Source organism: Carassius carassius, chromosome 20 (assembly GCF_963082965.1).
Source record: "Carassius carassius chromosome 20, fCarCar2.1, whole genome shotgun sequence".
In the NCBI taxonomy this organism is placed as follows: Eukaryota; Metazoa; Chordata; class Actinopteri; order Cypriniformes; family Cyprinidae; genus Carassius; species Carassius carassius.
The window spans coordinates 3,223,450-3,244,049 of NC_081774.1; the positions used below are offsets into that span (position 1 = coordinate 3,223,450).

Consider the following 20,600-nt stretch of genomic DNA (forward strand, 5'->3'; position numbering starts at 1 on the left):
TGTGCCCAAAACAATAGTTAGGTCATTCATGAATCATTCTGAATTCATTTAATTCATTGTATTGTGTAAAACAGTCAGCCTATACTAATGTTTAACAATTTTAGTAAATGTTTAGTATGTCATGGTTGTCAATGCATGCATAAAGCAAATTTGCATGCTATCCCAATCTGCACTTGACTGATCTTATAGTTTGAAATAGCCTACAGTCAGATTTGTTAAAACGATCAAATAAAGTTTAATGCCAAATGCTTTTATAAAAGTTTACATTTTAACCAGATCTGTGAAAAGAATGATGGAAAAAACTAGGGCTGGTAATTGACACAAATTTCATGATTTGATTCTTATCTCTATGCAGTTTGATAACAGTTAATTCTGTTTAATGTGTAATAAAACAGAATTTGAAAGTGGAGATTTTTTTTTATATCAAAAGTAACAAAGTGTATGCTTCGAAGGATGTGTGCTAAAAATAACGTGAAGTCTTGTTTACACATCAACTAAAAACAGCATAGAGTAAAAGATTGATTTGGTGGGATTTAAGAATCAATATCGGTTTATCAAAATGAGAATCTCTTAAAAGCGAGAAATGTATATTTTAAACCGAGCTCTAAAAACATAAACAATGTCACAATATCAATGCTGAATCAATTTGCTAAATTGAAAATCAAGTTCCAGAGTGATTTACTTTTGAATAAATGTTGAAATGCCAGCTGGGAAATGCAGTATACATACTAAAGTTAATACTGCAGAAACAGTGTGAGTAGTATGGCAGTAATCTTTTGTGAACACAGCCACTGATTCACATTACTTGTTGAAAAACCAATATGCATTTTTTAAAGGTCATTTCTTAAATCAATCACATCTGTTTCCCTGGATCCTGCAGGCTGGTGTGTGTATATGTGTGTGAGCTACGACTTGATATTCAACTCACATTTTTCTAAACCCCCCTCCCCCAGCTCTCTCTCTCTCTCCCAGTATGTGTGTAAATCTCTGATCATTGCAGGCCGGTCACAGGATGTGATCTGATTTACAATGGGTTCATTAACCTTGGGAAACGGTCTGGACTCTGCAGCACAAACACACTGTGTTCAGATGGACTTCGCGGTGATCTCAACGGTGCTCGCCCTCTGCAGCGCAGCCGTAAACACAGGCAATCGGCATCTGAGCATGACAGGATGCAGCCCTGGCAGCTAGGGAATAATCAATATCCTTAGTAGACACATGCAAAGAACTTACACATATTCCAGGAGCAGATGGCAATGCCACAAGTGTGTTATTTTACTACGATTAAGGGGTGCTGGTGGTCTGTGGTCTTCACTGTTGTTAGAGCATTGTTAATGTGAACTAAAATTACATTATTTTTGTAATAATTTTAAATAAATCTCACAGAAAAGAAAATATAAGTATTAGATGAAATGCATAAAAAACAAATATGACAAATGTGGAATTATTGGCATCAGGGTTGTTACAAATAACTAAGACCACATTTAACTTAAAGTATCATTAAGAAAACTTGAAACAAATTACAAATGTAAATTACGTAAATATATTGCATAACAAAAAAAAAAAGTTGAAAAAAACTACAAAATTACTAAGTAATTGACTCCAATTAAATTTAAAAATGAAAAATAATTTACAAATAAAATGTAAAAATAATTAAAACTAATATTGAAGTACTAAAATTACAAAAAAAGAAAAAGAAATAGATCTAGAACATGCTATGTTATACAAATATTAAAAATGTGTGTATTAATGTGTGTGTGTGTGTTTGGCTGACTGAAAGATAGAGCTAAACTAGTTTCTATTCTATTCTTGTATCAGCTGTGGTAAGTTGAATTTAAACAAATAAATATCAATTGTAGGCCTAAGGAAAAAACATTAACAGATATACAGTAAACTGGGTCAAAAGTAGAGTCACGCCACCAAGTAGTTTTAATTCAGCTCCATTTCAAACTAGCTGTAATATAACATTACTGTTATATCACAACCCTTTACAGTAACTGCAGATAAAAAATGACTGCTACAGTACTTTAATCAAGTGCTGTCATCAGCGCCAGAAACACATTCAGAAAGTGCAAAAGTGAAGAATCAATGCTTATTATTCAAATTAAGCCATTACAAAAAGTGCAATTTACATTTTCCACCTTCTTCAGGCTGAAGTTATCGGTTATTGCACCGGCAATCTTATTTATGCAAAAAACACAGTCACTGAGTTATTGCTCATAAATTTTTTCCTGGCGTCAGCTGAATAAAAATGCATTTTTGTGTTGAAAATAAACAAAGACGGCCAGGAAATAGAGTTTCCTCTTATTACTGTGTACTCGTCCCTTCAGAATACAGATTATATGTCTGCAGAGAAGTCATAGTTGACATACGAAGCATTGAAAAAGTTCTACGATGCCCGTATTATGAGAGATACACTAAGCAATCTCATAAGAAAATAGATTAGTTTCCTATCTTTAGATTATTTATAATTATTATCTATGTCAGTTTAAAATTCCTGATTTTCTGCATTGGTTAGACTTATATGGATATTATTTAGATAAAAATGTTAAAGAAACAGACTGATCCCTGTATTGCTAGTAACCTGTTGAAGTATAAGCATTTCCTTCATATCTATATGACTAATTCAATAAAAGATACTAATAAAGCTCTTCTGTAGTGCATAATGTTATAAAAACCATCATCTATCTACTGACCACAGCAAATTTCAGGGGGCTTTCCTTCACTGACTTTTTTTTTTTTTTTTTTTTTGACCGTCCATTCCCTTGATAAGTATGCCAGAGATATTGTACCATTCTGGCTTTTAGAGTTTGCCAAGAGTGTATTAAAGTCATTCATAAAAGGTTATGAAGAAAGAGAAATCATTCATAAGAGGAATGAGGCTTTTGAATTATACACCGAGTGAATCTCACAATATGTCCAGGTCATATTTCACCCCAAAATCAAATGAACAAAAATAAGAAACTATTATTTAGCATAAAGAAAATTAAGCTTGGGAGCATTAAGATGTATGTATTTATTTATTTATTTAGACATTAATTTTCTTGACAATTCTGACATTTCTCCCTTAAATTTTCATTAATGTAATGGATCTGGATATTTCGTTTGATTTTTAGATACTTGTAACAATGTTATTGTATATATATAGTAACAAGTACAGTTTAGTGACAAAAATGCCTTTTTGTTTTATTCATGGAGAAAATAATGTCTTCAAATGTATTTTATTTCATCATAAAGTACAATTTCTCATTTCTTTCATTTGACTGTGAGATTTAGACATGTTTTGTGAGTTTCACCTTGTAAATCATAGAAAGCAGCATTACAAGTTGGGCTTGATAAACAGCCATATTCCTGGACAAATCCGTCCCGTGACCTGGTAGAGACACAAGTGTGCGTGATTCTATTTCCTATGAAGAACAATCACTTCCATTGCAAACCTCTGGCTTCTCTAAACTCAGTCTGTACTGGACCTTCTTTGAGAGGAACCTGCCAACAGGAAGACAACAAAACATGAACAGAGTTTAAGAAAGAACAACAGAAGGTCTGCTGGAGGAATGAACTGATCTCAGGACGAACCTTGAGAAGGAGTTGTCGAAGATAAGTGTGTATTCTCCAGGGTTCCTGACCTTCAGTTGACCCTGAATTGTTTCTTTATGAGAGTTACATCTTGTCAGAGGGATCAGAACCTGAAAGCAAAAAAAATAAAAACGGTTTGAGGATCCATTCATATTACACTAAGGCTGTTCCGACATCATCACCATCTTCTTATCAACGCTTTGATAGATTATACAGAAAAAGTTTTTTTGATCAATTTTTTTTAGCATCCTTATCATCAATTTCGATCCTTCAGAAATCATTCTAATATGCTTATCTGCTGCTCAAGAAACTTCTGATTATTATCAGTGTTTAAACAGTTTCAGCATTCTTTTATAACATAGAAATTTAGAAAGTCTGAAATAGATAGTTCAAAAGAACAACATTTATTTGAAACTGAAATATTTTACAACATTATTGTAGAATCAGTTTAGTGTCCAAGCAGATATAAATTGGCTGGACAGCAGCAATATGAGATAAGCTGGCACTTTGGCAGAGTTCATTTCCAAGCACTTTAACAGCGGGGTTCAGTTGGCACATGGAGCAATAAACTGAGAAATGCTGAAGAATTAATGGCAAAGGCTCGAAGCATGATAGTGCTGTATGTCATGCGTATGTTACCTTGGCCTGTTCTGGAGGTGTATCTAGGTTCTCTCTGTACACCACGCTGAAGGCGATGCTCTTGGGTTCAGAGGAGAAGACCCAGCTGATCGTAAGGCCTGGATGCGTAGCGGTTATGAGAATCACACTGTAACAGCTGGACCTGACGAAGAGTTCTCTAGACTTATCGCCAAACTGAACCACATCCTCCACACTGAATGGCACAGACAGCCTGTGAAACAAAACACAATGCTGAATAAATGAATATTGCTATTCTAGATTTATTTTATTTTATTGCTACAATAATATTAATAATAACAAACCATCCTCTAATAAAATAATAACAGCAATTATTATTATTATAAAATATAAATATCTTTGCAAAAATCACAAAGAAATCAGGACCCGTCATGAGTGCTGTGTGTCTGACTCACGTCATCTCTCCAGATTTTAACAGACAGATCTCAGCATCCTGAACGGAGCCAATCAGCTCGTCTGAATCTTCAGTGCTGGTGATGTCACTTCTGCTTCTGCAGACATATATGCACTTACTTATCATTTCCTGTACTATATTTAACCACAGACTGAAGATGAGTGCACATCATAGTAAATGAAACTGAAACAAAGCCAAAATGTTTCTATATTATGTTTAGCAGTACATTAAGACACACTGGCAGGCACCATGTGTTCATGTCAGATTTGCTCTGATGAACGAAAATAAATCCAATAATGAAACGGAGTTCAGCTCAGCAGGAGCAAATTTAATTTTACTTGTTACTTCAGCACAAATTCAGCATATTGTGTTTCATGCAGAGAATCTGGGCTAACAAGACAGGTGTGTATGAGTCTGTGTGTCGGTCTCACAGCTGTTGTGTCTCTGAGGGCTGCAAAGCGGTGTAGTATAAAGAATCGCTGTCATGGACACAGTTTACTTCCTCTTCTGTGATGATGGCATAAGCGGTGTCATCAGGTCGAGGGGATTTCAATGCCCCTGTGAGGACAACATTCACATTACACAACGAATTACAACCAACTATCTGAAGAAAGATCAGATAATATTTAACCAATATGCATTTTCATTTGACAAATTTACAATCAATTCACAGTCCATATTAAATCAAATAAAACCCCTTTACAGTTGCGAAACATTTTTAGTATGCCTTCTGTAACATCTTACCTGGTGTGCTGGTTCGCGTGGGGCTTGATATTGGGCTGTGGGCTGAACGTAAAGGACTGCCCATGTCCCTGTGTCCAGAACCGCGCTGATTAAAGCAGTCCTTACAACAGCGCATGTTGCTGCCGCCCTGGTGGACACCTGCATCATTAACAAGGCAGTAGTAACAGAATGGGCGCCCACAGAACCTGTTCAAAAAACAGAGAAAATACGAATATACACTAACCTTTAAAAGTCTAGGAGGAGTAAAAGCATCTGGAATTCAATAAATGATTTAAATTTCAAATTAATGCTATTATTTTTAAACTGTTTGTTCATCAAAGAAACCTGAAAAACAAAATGTATATCAGTTTCCACAAAATTATTAAGCAGCACAACTGTTTTCAACATTGATAATAACAAGAAAGGTTTCTTGAGCACCAAATTACACATTGAAATTATTTCTGAAGGATCTTGTGACACTAAAGGCAGAAAATTCAGTTTTGCATCACAGAAAATAAAGTACACTGCAAATAGAAAATGGTTATTTTACATTGTAATAATATTTATCATTAATATTTTTATTTACAAATAAATGCAGCCTTAGACATCTTTCAAAATAATTGTAAAAATCTAAAGTGCAGTGTTGTGTAGCTAAATTTATTTTTTAATATTATGACAATTATGCTTTTATGTGTGTGGGTGAGTGAGACAGTAACTGTAACATGTATCACCACAAAAATCAGATTACACCCTTATGATGGCATTGTCCATTTACCTTAAACTGTAAATTAAACATATGTAAATTTAATATATATAGATTTAATATATATAGATTCACAACCTTTCTCAGCTTGGACAAAATGACCTGTCACTGGCAATTTCAAGGGTAAAACATGTCTAAATACTAGCTAAATACTAATAGCTACTGAATGCAAGAAGAATGTCACTGGCCAAAAATGCCATTTCCCCTAAAGTTTTACCCCTGACCTGCAGCTATGTTTGCGCAGCATCCAGGTGAAGTTGTTGCGGCAGCTCAGACAGTGTGTGACGTCTCTGTCTGTCTGTTCCTCAGCCCTCTGTTTCTGTTCAAACTCCAGTGCATCAGACTTCTTCCATAAAGCATCTTTATCCCTACAGGAGGTGCCAGAGTTTTATGAACAACAGCTTGCAACAATTCAGCAGATACAGTAAAGGAATTTTCAAATGCATTTCCTTTGGTTGTAGGGAACATACTGTATATTCTGATGTGTTTGAAACCATGGTAGGTAACTACTGTATGTTAGTCACCTTATGAGCTGAATGAGCCTCTCTTCAAGATTCTTTTTGGTACGATAAAGGTCATCTATCTCAGCAGACATCTTCAGTTCAATGGCTTGCTTCTCCATCACGCTTCTGCTTAAGTTTACACCTAGTTCATTACAGGACTGCTGAGTAAGAGCCAGTTCCTCCTCAGCTCTGACAAAAAAACAAGAATCAGGCCATCAGACATTCAAAACAACTAGTATTTAGTGAAAACCCTCCTACATGTTAATTACATTTTTTGTTTACAATTTAAATGTATGGACTAGCTAAAAAGCAGTAGAGAAACTTCTTACCTTGTTAAGTTCACTCTGAGGCTTTTCATCTGTTCCTCTTTCTGATTAATTATATTTTCGGATTCACTGAAGAGGGCATTTTTTTTTCCGATCATCTGACTGTAATCACTGTTTGCAGACTTTTAAACAAAAACACAAGGATGAACAAATGTGTTGATTTTCCTGAATCAAAAAGTCTTCTGATCTAAATAATCTTTAGACAACTCAACATTTACTTTTACATTTACAAAGTCTAACATTCTTAATATGTAAAAACAAAAATGTCAATAGCATTATGATTTGAGATACTAAAAATGCAGAGCAACATGTCTGAATGTCTCAAAGACATCCATCTAGAGAAAATTTACTTACAAAGACAATAAAAAAGCAGTGCAGTGGAATGAAAAAGAATGTTCCACATAAATGGACCTTAAAACTAGATTGTTTAACAGTTGGCAAAATAATATCAAACTATTCAGTGCATTAATAATTTGTTTATCATTCATCTTAGGTATTGAAATGGCAAGTAATGTGCATTGGCCTCAACAGCCATCTATGGTAATAAGATCAAGATACCTCAAGCTCCAAAACTTTGGACTCAAGACTTGAGACTTTCTCTACTTCATTCTCCAGCCTCTTCTTCAGTACATCTAGTTCTTCATTCAGACCCTTCAAAGAGACATCCATAAGAACCCTGATCAAAACAGAACAAAACCAACACCTATGAGAATTTTTGCTTCAATTACCTGCACTTGATTTTGATGGTGCGCAGCTTCATCGTTCAACTGGGACCTTAGTGTGTCCACTTCCCTTTGTCGTATCTCTTGGATGCTTTTGGCTTCTTCTTCCATCTGTTCAAGTCTCTCCTGCAACTTCTGCATGGCTTCCGGGAGTCCTTCAGTCTGCTTTATCTGCTCTTGGAGTCTTGCATTATCTTTTCTCAAGGCCTCAATTGAATCACTTAGATTTTCCACTTCTTCCTTCGCCTCCATCTGTAGCTCTTGAAGTTTGGTAGAAAGCTCTTCCCATCGCAACTGAGACTCCTCGTTCTGTCCCTTCAGCATGCAAACATGAACCCCAAGCTCTGCTGTCTCAGTGTTGGCCCTGTATAATGCATCGCGAGCCTCTCCATTCTCAAGCGCAAGCATGCTATTCTGAGTCTTCAATGTGTGAAGCTCTTCCCTCACGGCAGTCAGGTTTGTTTGGATTTCCGCCCGCACATGGGCCTCCATATCCCTTTCCTTTACCAGAGTGTCCTCTCTTTCTCTGCAATGCAGCATTTCCTCTACATGCCTACGGTTTAGCTCTTCCACCTGGGACTTTAGTTGCTCCACCTGAGCCCGGAGATCTTCTCTGGAGGCTTCCGTCACTTCCTGCAGAGCCTGGATCTTTATTTTCTCCTCTGAGCTCAACAATAGCTGTGCCCGGAGCTCCATGACCTCTTCCTGGAGTCTGGAAACCTCCTTCATGTTGAGCTCAAGCTGGGCCTCAGCCAAAGCCAACCTAGAAGTGGATTCTCCATGGTCAGTTCTTGAGGATTCATTAGCCTCCCGAAGGAGACTAGAAGTAGCAATTTTGTTCTCCTGGGGGACTGTAGCTCTCTCATTTAGTTCTTCCAGGCTTAATATACTATTCTCTCCAAGTTGTTCGATTTTGGTTTCCTCGCTGTTCATCTGGCCATTCTGTATGCACTCCTCAAGATTTTGGCTCTCCACTGTCAATCCAGCTGACACTAATTTGGTTCTCAATTGCTTCTCAGAGGCTTGTATGGTAACCAGTTCTCTCTCAAGAGAGTTCTTGGCTTGCGCCAGCTCCTTGCTGCTCTCCTCATTTCTCTTCACCGTTTGGATCAGCTTGGCATTGATCTCCATTAAACTTGTGCATTGGTTCTTGTACTCTTCCAGTTTCTTGGCTTGCATTTGGAAGCTCTGACTTTCTGAAGTCAACCGCTGGTTGAGATTCTCCAGTTGCTGGATCTTTTGGGCAGTGGTGGACAACTCAGTCACCTTTGCATTTAGTTGTTCTTCAAGCACACTTTTAAGTTGTAAGTCCTCTTCTATCCTTTTGTGGTGCTCCTTTAGTTGACCGTCCTTGGTCTCCAGTGCTCTCTGCATGTCCTGCAGCTGAGTCCGTAGGTTCCCTGTTTCCCGCTCCTTCAGAGAAAGAGCTCCTTGAAGGTGGTTGATGGTCATCTGCAGCTCATCAGCCTGCTGCATTGCGGTAGTTCGTTCTTTGTCGGCAGACAATCTACAAGTGTTCAGTTTGTTTTCCATCTCCTTTAGTTTCGCTTCCTGAAGCTTCAGCTCCTGGGCAAGTTGCTCAGCTAGTCTCGCCCGATCTTCGCTTTCTCGTTTAAACTCAATCCTCTCTTCTTCTGCCTCCTTTAGCTTGGTCAGGAGCTCTTGGATCTTCCAGGCCGAGTCACAGTAGTTGGCGGCCTGCTGTCCTTTTTCGCTCAGAGCTCCGTCAAGTTTTGCTAGCAACTCCATGTTTCTGTTCTCCGCAATGCTCAGTTTGGCTTCTAGGTTGCGTTCTGATGTCCGTAGAGCCTCCAGTCCCTGTGTGGTGGTATGGAGACGATCTGCACACTCTTTAACAGTTTTCACCACCTCCTGATCTTCTTTTTTCTCTTGGTTAGGACCTTGAGCCAAGAGTTGCTCCTGCAGGTCTTTGACCACGGCCTTCAGATCAGCTGCTTCACTGGTGAGTTGCCTGATCTTCTCTTGGAGCTCTCGTTGTTTCAACTCTGATTGGTCGAGCTCAATGCGCAGGTCCTCAGAAGCACTACAGGACAACTCACCTAATTCCCCAAGATCACCCAGAAGACTAGAGCCAAAATCTTGGCCTGGAAGAAACTCTTGAGCTTGCTGCATGAAGGAAATTAATCAACAGTGACTATGTGACTGCTTTGCTTTAGGTAAACAAATATAAACCAGAAAAAAAATGCATTCACTCACATTGGTCTATTTGTCAATATTGACATACCAAAATACCGTTATTGTGGTATTAAATCGAAAACTAGATTTGTGGTACAAACACAGTTAAAATCAATTAAAAATAAACAGCATTCAGAATGGCAGAAAGTTTATGTAATGTGATTTACCTAATAAAATCACTTTTTAAAAGTACAGAGTTCATACCATAGTAGTCAAGGCACTTTTTACAATAAGTGCCTTTTCTTTCCTTTTCTTACTGACAGACACAAGTGCTAAATCTTTCCCTTTCTCATACTGTAGTCATGTATGCCTACATTGTAACTATATTCTTATAAAGTGGAAAATGAATGTTTTATATATATATATATATATATATATATATATATATATATATATATATATATATATATATATATATATATAATATTCAAAATATTAATATATAGTTACTATAATATAATATAAGTAATAATGAAATAACAATGATCTATAGTGGAGTTTTGGTTACTTTTTAGGGGTAACCAAAACTGAAAAAATACTTTTTAAAGCTAGAAAAAGAAACAGATTAAATTTGTGTATATTACATATTAGGTACAAAACCACAGATAATGAGGATATGAACAGAGGAGATTATTTTAATGAGGTTTCTAATGTCTTAAGTATTTCTAATGTGTTAACAAACCTGTGAGTAAGTGCTAACCAGACTGTTGACACTAGAGCAGCGACTGGGTGGTTTCCACGCATGGGCGGGTGAGATAGCTGATCCCAGAGTCTTTCTGTATGCGTGAAATGCACATAAAAAACTTATTAAATTAATTCATAATGTAGGCAATCTGCAAAATATAACTGCTTAAATGTCTCACAGTCTAAATGTGTTGCAATAGGAACTTTACTACTGTAACATGCATGGGTTGAATTCTCATGAAATACCTTGCAAAAGTGGGCCAGTCAGAGTCAAGGTCGTGACCTCGGGATGCTACATCAAACTGGACCTCATTGAGTTCATACAGGTGGTTGATGATATCAGTGTTCAGATGGGACTTTAGGAAGGGACTGCGTTCATAATACCACTCACTGTGAATGACAAACAAAAATCATTACCACTTGTAAACAAGAATTGAGTTCTCAGAATACTTTTTTCTCAGAGATGTTATATCCTGTGCATTTCTAAATTTAAATTTAGCTTTGCTTTTGTAACATAAAAACACTGGACTCTGGATAACTGTGTTTTAAGTACTATAATAAAAATTGCTGACATTACATGCATGCATGCTACTTTAAGACAAGAAGTTCCTTGTTATAGAGAAGTGAAAGTGGAGGGAGGAAGTGACATTAATACGTGCATGAGTTCATCAATACTTTCAGGTATGTTAAATAAAGCGCACATTTGCATTACATTTCTATATTCAAATTTCTATTTTGTGTCATGTGCAAAAACTAAATAAACACCAATTACTATTACAATTAATTATTTTACATTTATTGCATACAAATTTGGTGAAATCTTAACCTTCTAAAGTTGGCTAGCAGAGCATGCAACTCTTTTCCATGCTTGTGCTTTGTTTTCGTGTGACATATTGACCACACTTTAAAGCCATATGTAGTTGCACTTTCCACCAAATTGGTCTGATGGTTTAGTAACTTCGTTTTTGTCATTTTTATTATTATTATTATTTTGCTTTTTAAATATTTATTCTTTACTACCTCATATGTTTTTTTTTATATATACATGTCAAATCATACACATACACAAGCTACACATTTGGAGCAATGCATCAGTCTTCCTGTACAAGTTCTCACTTGTAGATGTCTTTGTTGAATATATTACCATGTGGTTTTGTAGTTCATAAGACATTGCTGAAGCGTGTCTGCCAGCCTTTGGTGCACCAGACAGTAGCGAATGAAAGCCCGTCCTTTTCCTAATGATGTCTTCAGCTAAATCACACAAAGTAAACAAAAAGGCCTTGTATTTAATATGGATTATATGCATGTTTTGAAATGAGACCCGAGCATGAAATATGTTATGGTTAACTTTGTTTAAATTACAAACGTTTCTGTTCACAATACTAGCTTCTCATTTTGTTGACGACAATCTGAAAAACACATAATATTCTTATGATAATGGAATGAGATGACAGTGTGCTCAAATAATGAATAAAGAAAAGATTCTGATTATGTTCTATTGGCTCACTATGAAGGTGAAGCTGAGTGCACTGCATCATGGGATACAGTATTCAGTGCAGTGTGATTGGGTTTTATGCATTTATGACATTTCTGTATTCCATGTACACACTAAATTTGAATAGTACACAGTGAATGCTGAAAAAAATATATATGAGATGTATGGTAATATGGCACTCTAAACACAAACACCGTCTGTCAGTGGGTCAACAGATGGAGGATTACACTGGGTGATGACCAAAGACCATAAGGACACCAGATGGAAACATTACACTACAGCCGACACTGGATTTCTGGATTTGTTGCGGATTCGAGACTCACAAAAAGCTGCGTTTCAGTAACAAATGAATTCTGAAGACTTTTTTGCATGCATTAGTGAAAGTTGTTCTTGAAACGAGAAAAAAAAAGGTTGCCCTAATAATAACTAAATTATAATCTGAGTAATACAAGTTAATGTCTTGAACTGATTATGTCGGGAACAGTACACAAAGAGAATTATCACCTTTAATCTATATAGGCGAGTCTGAAAAATATCTGAATGATGTGTGATTGCTACTGTAAGTGGTTTTTAGGGTGTTCCAGGTGGTTTCTTACTGGCTAAGATCAAAACAGCTCTCTCAAGTCTTTCCTTCAATGTAAATCTATGTGAAAAATCAAGTATGCTCAATTACAAAAGTAAAATTTGATACTTAAAGTTTAATACTTAAGCTTAATAGTTTATTTAATACTTAAGCCCAAAAAAGTTTCACATTTTAGCTTAGTGGTTCGTCTCCCACAGTATGAGAAATGGTAATAGTTATTCACGTCTTAGCAAATAGCACTAAACATCACCTGCCTTGGTACAGGAATAACATGCCTGTCTTTATAACATACAGTTATCTTCGTCAGGGTTTCTACTGCTAGTCGAATGCCTATAACACATGACCAACCTGAGGCGAGTGTCACTGCTTCCTGCTTCATACCCTTCAGAGAGGTGCAGATAAAAAAAAACGGATGTAAAACAAACCCCTCAGAAAACCAGCAACATGAAAGTGCAAAAGAGAAGTGAGAAGGTAGGCTGGAGCCAAACACGCACTGGCTGAAGAGATGAGTTTATAGAAGAGTTTTGGGCTCATGCAGTGGATTACCTCGGGGATTGATTTGACAAAGCGAATGCCGTCATTAGCTCCTTTAATCTTGGCCAAGCAGTCACAGAAGTAGTCCCAGTAGTCTTTCCTGCTGCCCAGAAATGTGGTCCTCTCTTTCTGATCAAACTGGACACAAGGGTCAACAGGTTAATCTCAAAGCAGTCACTCTAACCATGATGTCTGGTTAAATATGAATGCAGAGATCCCCATTCATCCAGGTCACCATCATTTTTATGGTAAATAATGAGTAACTAGTTTACTACAGGATATTCTACTTTTTGTAAAGAATATATATATATATATAGTTCAACAAGAAACTTTTTCCACATATTTCTTTCACTGATTGTGGGACAAAAAAATCTGCAGAATACTACGAAATAAAAAAGGAATCAAAGCTATGCAATAATAATGACAAACGCACATATCAAAATTACTAAAACTTAAATTAAAATTAAAATAAAAAAATGAAAATATAAAAAAAGTTTATTCAAAATATTAATCAATAATAAAACAGTATATACCTAATACTAAAATAAAGTCCAATTAAATATCATATTAAGATGAAATTAATATGTATTTAAGCAACTATTAAAAAAAGTATAATGAAATTATGTTCCCACACTGTCCTAGATATAAAATAACTTTGAGAAAGAGTTTCTGATGAACAAAGAAAATGCTAATATTAAATGTAAATGACCTCAAAGACTGTGCCGTACCTGCAGAAGGTACTCCAGCTTATAGCAGAACTTGTGAAGGCTGGAGCTGTCATCTGTGATGGGTTCGCCAGTATCACAATGTTCTTTGCTCAACTCAGAAACTGCATCTGCACAAATATATCTGAATCTGAGCTCCTGCAGGGTGTTTAAATGGCGTTTGGAGTAGTGCAATATAAATCATATGGAGTTATTTGTAGAATCTCCTAAAATGGACTTGACGTATTTATTTTATAGGAAACTGCATTAAAAGAGTTGAGTATAATCAGTTTCCAAATTTCAAAAACATTTTAGGATCTCCATGATTTATGAAGGTCTGGAAATTACAAGGTGATATGTCTACATAGGTTTTCTATGACTGTGAGACCTTGAGTAATTAAATGCATGTCACAATTATAAGAAACATTAATACTGAATAATCATCAGCAGTGTAACTAAAACTACACATGGGAATACATACTTGCTGAATACCTAGATATGACTATATTTCATGTCCTGTGATAACAGAGAATTAAGAATATGTGGGGAGATTTTGCAGTGTCTCTAGAATAAGCTAAAAAAAAGTTATTGGCCAATCACAGTGTCAAGAGACTCAGTGCACATGACTGCTCACACATGCAACACATTCACACTGAGTGTGTGATTTTACCATGCAGATCTCTGATGATTCTCTGCAGCTGATTTTCTCCCACTGTACTCATGGTAGGCTACGTTAGTGTGGATGATTCATAAAGTCAACATTATGCCTGTAAAGGCAAAGGGGAAAAACATGGTTGCACTAAAAGAATAAAGACAACAATAAAACAGCAAACTGTAAAACATTAAACAGTTTATGATGGTATAGGATGCAATGTGATAAAAAAAATCCCATATTTCTAACAATTTAATTCTAAACGTTTTGTATCATAAAATAAAACTCATTATTTAACTGGAGTTTTGTGTGTCTGCAGGTGCACTAGAGTTTTAGTTTTGTTTTTAAACGTAAGGAAATGCAGACACACAATTCCCAGTTCCCTACTAAAATATTGTGAACACCTTGATCACAGACTAAAATTATAAATGCCTTTTGTTTTATTGAAATATTAGAATGAGACTAGGTAACGTTAGACAGACGCGCCTGCTAAACTTTTCAACTTCAGCGTTCAGCGTTTAATCACATTTCTGCCACAACCATCAACCTATCATCAGTATAGACAAATGTTTATTTGATAAACATATGTAAACAGTGATATACAGATGTAAATAAAGACATACTTAATACAGAAAGCTGATCTTCCTCATCGATTATTTACAGTAGATACAACCCTGCTGCCATTACAGGGGGCGGTACTAAGATTGACGGACAGCAAGCTAATCCAATCAGAGTCGAAAACGAAATCGCAGATTCTTCGAAGCTCATCATGTTTGGTTGCGGAAAACGCAGTAAATAAACAAGTAGTGTACTGTAATGATCAGTAATGAGAGCATCACCACTGACATAAACACATTTCAGGTGTTAACATATGCTTAGTGCTACTGTTTAACAAGAAAAACAAATCAAAACAAAACCAATAACCATCAACATGTAGTTTTAGGATTTGCTTCTGAAGAGTCTTTTTATAAAGCAGGTGCTTTTTTTAAAAAAGAGAGAGATGATAGTAACAGGGCTGAAGCATAGAGAATTACTTTTATTAGAATAATTTATTATTATTATTATTATTATTATTATTAATATTATTATTAATATTATTATTATTATTATTTTATTATTATTATTTTTATTTTTTGCTTTCTTGATTCAAGTCCTTTTCTGACTAAGTGCAAGGCCTCATGACATTTTTCTAAATTATTTTATGGTAGTTTATAAAGGAACAGAAAATAGGATCCTATTGGTTTTGTTTTTGAGGATGGGGGATCTGAGCATTATTTATTGGTGGGTTGTACTCTTTACTGATACTTTAGGAACAATAACCTAGAAAGTTTCATTACAGTAACATTTTCTCTGGAGAATTTCATGAAGGTAAGTGAGAACTCGGCATGATTATAAATTCCACTGAGATAAATATTCTTCTAGAATATAGTATAAGATATATTATATTTTCATTAATGTCACGCTCTCAATATTTTTGAAGTGCACAAAATATGTACAATCATTGATTATTTCTGATTATTTATATTTAATGCTTAATATTTAAGTTATTAAGATCAGATAGATAGATAGATTTAATACAGTGTGTTACTTGCTGTTTTTCTTTGTTTTATTGTTGTTGTTTTTTAATCTAATGTTACATTTTCTGAGTAAAGTTTGTCTCCAATTTGTTTTCAGTGTACATTTATGCATCAAGATGAAAGTCCAACCAACCACTGAAAATCAGCATGAAGAATATTATTATGACAATATAACCAATGAACCCTATGGCATCTGTATCAAGAAAAATGCCATCCAGTTTGCAACAGCCCTCACTCCAATCATTTTCTTCATCATCGTTCTGTTCAGCTGTGTGGGAAACACTCTGGTCGTCTGGGTCCTTGTGAAGTATGAAAATCTGAAGTCCCTCACCAACACATTTCTGTTAAATCTGGCTCTCTCTGATCTGATTTTCACCTTTGGCCTGCCCTTCTGGGCCTACTACTACATGTATGGCTGGACTCTTGGAGATCCTGCTTGCAAAGCAGTTAACTTTGTGTTCTACACTGGATATTACAGCAGCATCATCTTCCTGACGGTTTTGACCATCCACCGCTACATGGCCGTGGTTCATCCCATGTCGGTGGTCATGTCTAGGAAGAGCCTGCACTGCTATGTGCCAGCAATTCTCATCTGGATCATCAGTCTTTGTGCTGCTATCCCACAAGCCAGGTTCAACTCAGTTGTGTACAATGCTGCTGATGAATTCATGGATGCTCAAAACAACAGCACCACTGCAGTTCTGCTCTGTGATTTTGCTGGTGAAATTAATTGGAAATTGTCAAGTACATACATGCAAAATTCCTTTTTCATTATTGCTTTTGTGATCTTTGCTTTTTGCTACACTGTGATCTTGGGACGGCTGCTTCGACCAACATCTCACACTCGTAGAAAGACGGTGCAGCTCATCCTCTTCATTGTGGTGTTTTTCTTCTTGGGATGGGGGCCGTACAACGTGGCCATATTTCTGGACTCTCTGATTTCATGGAATATCTCTCCTTTTAATGATTGTAAAATGAGTGAATCTATAGACTATTTGATGTATGTCTCTAGGATGGTGGCTTTCTCACACTGCTGCCTGAACCCTGTGTTTTATGTTTTTATGGGGATAAAATTCAGAAACCACTTGAAGAAAATGTTATTTACTTACTGTAAGAACAACACAGAAACCCAGAATCGACACAGCAGGCTTATTTACTCCAATGGTGAAGAAATATCTATGTATTAGGTCTCTACACTTAACACACACACACACACACACACACACACACACACACACACAGACACACACATAAAAACCCTAGGTTGTAACATTGCATGCACTGATTTTTGTTTAAAAAAAAATGAATGCAGTGTTAAAGTGTCTGTACGATAAACCGATCACTGAAATTCCATGTAAAAAGCACTAAAAATCTGTGATGCAAGAGGTTGTTATATTCATTTACTGTTAAATTGATTTGCATTGTATATTTGCTTTCTTGTTGAACAAATAAATTGGTGTGTACATTGGTATATACAGTACAGTAGTCAACATGTTAGCTATTTACTGCATTTGTTACGTTTGAACAATATAATGACAATATAACAATATAATTTAGATAAACAGCTAACAAAAAAAGACAGAGAGAGATTTAAAAATAAATGAATTTGTAAATAAAACAAATATTATTGGAGAATGTTTAACTATATGTATACACACACACACACACACACACACACAAACACACTGTCTGGATAGCTATCCTTATAGGGACTCTCAGTTGGTGTAATGGTTCTGTACAAACCATATTTTCTATCGCCCTACATCAACCCTACAGAGCGATTCCCATTGACGAATGAATCATTCTTTTGAGTCAATTCTGTTCAAAGGCTTGATCAATCCAGTTGGCTAACCAGTGAATTGGTTTGTGAATCAGTTTGTATGATTCGTTCAGTATCCTGCCGCGTGCACTGAGCGTTTGAAACGGTTCACTTCACTCAGATCTGTAACGTTTAAGAACAGAAAGAGCGTTGAAGACGTGGCTGGATCTGCACTGAATTGAAAGCAAATCTGCAAAGGCTATTATTTGCTTGCGATGAAGATCTGTATTGGATGAACATCACGTGCGCTGTCTACTGTTTAACAGGTATAACTTGGGCTACACTCGATTACAGTACACGATAGCTCTATGACATTAATTTGTTGTACGTGTAACTTATAACAGAGGGGAACCAAGTTGAATGCAGCTTCCAAAAGACAAAAAAATAGCCGATTAATATTTTCTATATTTGATATAATCACACCGGCGTGAGAACTCAGCGAGTCATATCATTAGCTGCTACATTTAGATCTGCGTTCGCTGGCTGGCGCTGAGCCAGAGACAGACGCGTTTTTACAGCAGTGCGCATTATAACCAATCACACAAGATTCTGTTGAGCTTATTAAAGCATTGGCCAATCAGAGGTGTTCCGATGAGTCATCGCTGAAATGCCGGTGCTTCCTTCACTCGCTCACTGACGGAATACCTCTTTCTGGCGAATTCTCTCTTCAGAAACAACAAAGTGCAGATGTGTGTAAGAATCTGCCTAAATAAGATATTGATTTCACAGTGTTAACAGATTCAGTGATTTTAGACTGATTGATAGACTGTCAGCGAAAATGATCTTTGATAATGTAAATGTTATTTGCCCTCTTTCTGAACAATGAAGATTAGTTGCAGTTTTTATATCACATTGACTTTCAATGTTAAATTCACATTTAATATAAAGTAAGTCGTATTAAAAATATGTTATGGCATGACACCTATATTACTTAATTAAACAGACAGGTTTTTATAATAAATTACATAATTAGGCTACTTTGACCATCGCATATTATCATTATTAACAATTTATGAAAAGTGAGAATCGAGATATTTCATTATATAGTTCATGCTTCTGGGAATGTTTCTAATAAAAATGTAAAATAATAATAATAATAATGCTTAATAATAATTTGCCAATATGCTATGGCTGCTGTGTGTCACATGACGACCCCCCCCCACGCCTAGACACAATTAATAATGATATTTCCACAATATTTACGCTTGCAGAAATATACATTTGTTTACATTTTGCAGAACAGATGAAAGAAGATCCATCAATGTGCATTTGGTTTGTTATGTTCAGATGTTCTGTAACTTAACGGTCATTTGAGGAGTTTTCTCTCTTCTCTGTGTCAGAGGTTATTTATACATATATAATACATACTTATATAATTTATTTCGTGATGCAAATCTGAATTTTCATCAACTGTTACTCCAGTTTTCAGAGTTCTGATCCTTCAAAATATAAATCTAATATATTGATTTATTACCAGTGCTGGAAACAGTTTTGCTGCTTAATATTTTTTTGGAACCTGTGAGATTTTGTTTAGGATTATTTGATGAATAGAAAGATAAAAAGAACATCTTTGATAGTAAATCAACATATTGGAATGATTTCTGAAGGATTATGTGACATTGAAGACTGGAGTAAAGGCTGATGAAATATATACATTTATACACACACACATACATTACATACATTTTATCTATATATCTAAATAAAAATAGGCTCAGTATATATGACCCAAAGTAACTAGTAACTAACTACTTGAGTAGATTTTTTATCCGATACTTTTTTACTCTTACTCAAGTAACTATTCAAGACTAGTACTTTTACTTTTACTTGAGTAAATATTTCTATAAGTATTTTTACTTTTACTTGAGTACAGTTTTTGGGTACTCTACCCACCTCTGCCCTACTCCTAAAGTTACTTCTTACAGGAAACCTTTAAGCAATTTTGCTTTCTCAAAAAAGTCATTTATAAGCTTTTTTATTCATGGGAACCTCAATTTAGGTCCCCGCCAAGATACGAGTCCCCATAAGTCTGTATTCAGGTTTAAGTCCCTACCAGGATTCAGTTCTGTGAAAAGGTTTTTGCCCCCTTCCAGATTTGTTTAGGTTTTTTTTTTTGCATATTTATCACACTTAAGAGATTTAGATCATCAAACTAATTTTAATACTACACAAAGAAAATGCAAGTTAATACAAAATGTAGTTTTTAAATGATGATTTCATCACATATTAAAGGAAAAAAGCTGTTCAAACCTACGTGAAAAATTAATTGCCCCCTCCTGTTAAATCATGAAAGAACTGTGGTCGATAGATCTGGGCCATGTCAACAACTTTTGGCATCGGACAATGTCTACAGCTAGGACATCGGTGGGGGGGTGTGGGGTGGGGTTGGGAGTTAGTGGGTGTGCGTGAATCCTTATAAGCAGAGGTGGGTAGAGTACCCAAAAACTGTACTCAAGTAAAAGTAAAAATACTTATAGAAATATTTACTCAAATAAAAGTAAAAGTACTAGTCTGAATAGTTACTTGAGTAAGAGTAAAAAAGTATCGGATAAAAAATCTACTCAAGTAGTTAGTTACTACTTACTTTGGGTCATATATACTGAGCCTATTTTTATTTAGATATATAGATAAAATGTATGTAATGTATGTGTGTGTGTATAAATATATATATTTCATCAGCCTTTACTCCAGT

At 35.7% G+C, this 20,600-nt stretch overlaps 2 protein-coding genes across 4 annotated transcripts; one reads left to right on the top strand and one right to left on the bottom strand.

The window, feature by feature from the left end:
* Positions 1-1,906: 1,906 nt before the first annotated feature.
* Positions 1,907-15,259, bottom strand: LOC132096060 (FYVE and coiled-coil domain-containing protein 1-like). Of its 3 annotated transcripts, XM_059501181.1 has the most exons (19): positions 15,136-15,223; positions 14,999-15,059; positions 14,531-14,627; positions 13,885-13,991; positions 13,169-13,294; positions 11,689-11,795; positions 10,791-10,934; positions 10,543-10,636; positions 7,671-9,791; positions 7,501-7,593; positions 6,946-7,064; positions 6,638-6,805; positions 6,338-6,481; positions 5,372-5,556; positions 5,059-5,185; positions 4,629-4,724; positions 4,216-4,426; positions 3,577-3,686; positions 1,907-3,486 (listed from the first exon to the last, which is right to left on the bottom strand). In XM_059501181.1, the coding sequence occupies exons 3-19, from the start codon at positions 14,580-14,582 to the stop codon at positions 3,408-3,410; spliced, it is 4,083 nt and encodes a 1,360-aa protein (XP_059357164.1). In that variant the 5' UTR covers positions 14,583-14,627; positions 14,999-15,059; positions 15,136-15,223; the 3' UTR covers positions 1,907-3,407. The 3 variants fall into 3 exon arrangements, with proteins under 3 accessions (XP_059357164.1, XP_059357165.1, XP_059357163.1); XM_059501182.1 differs by lacking the exon at positions 14,999-15,059 and having other exon boundaries at positions 10,561-10,636; positions 15,136-15,259; XM_059501180.1 differs by lacking the exon at positions 14,999-15,059 and having other exon boundaries at positions 15,136-15,259.
* A 946-nt stretch (positions 15,260-16,205) lies between these two features.
* xcr1b.1 (chemokine (C motif) receptor 1b, duplicate 1) lies at positions 16,206-17,462 on the top strand. The gene has a single exon (XM_059502631.1). It carries the CDS (start codon positions 16,206-16,208, stop codon positions 17,274-17,276), a length of 1,071 nt encoding a protein of 356 aa, XP_059358614.1. The 3' UTR covers positions 17,277-17,462.
* The last annotated feature ends 3,138 nt before the right edge of the window (positions 17,463-20,600 follow it).

Excerpts from the sequence above, each read along its gene's own strand:
- xcr1b.1 (XM_059502631.1), top strand. The coding sequence starts at position 16,206 with ATGAAAGTCCAACCAACCACTGAAAATCAGCATGAAGAATATTATTAT.
- LOC132096060 (XM_059501180.1), bottom strand. The coding sequence starts at position 14,582 with ATGAGTACAGTGGGAGAAAATCAGCTGCAGAGAATCATCAGAGATCTG. Across the intron at positions 7,594-7,670 it reads ACCATCAAAATCAAGTGCAG|GGTCTGAATGAAGAACTAGA; the intron begins GTAATTGAAGCA and ends GTCTCTTTGAAG. Across the intron at positions 6,806-6,945 it reads CTCAGAGTGAACTTAACAAG|AGCTGAGGAGGAACTGGCTC; the intron begins GTAAGAAGTTTC and ends TTTTTTTGTCAG.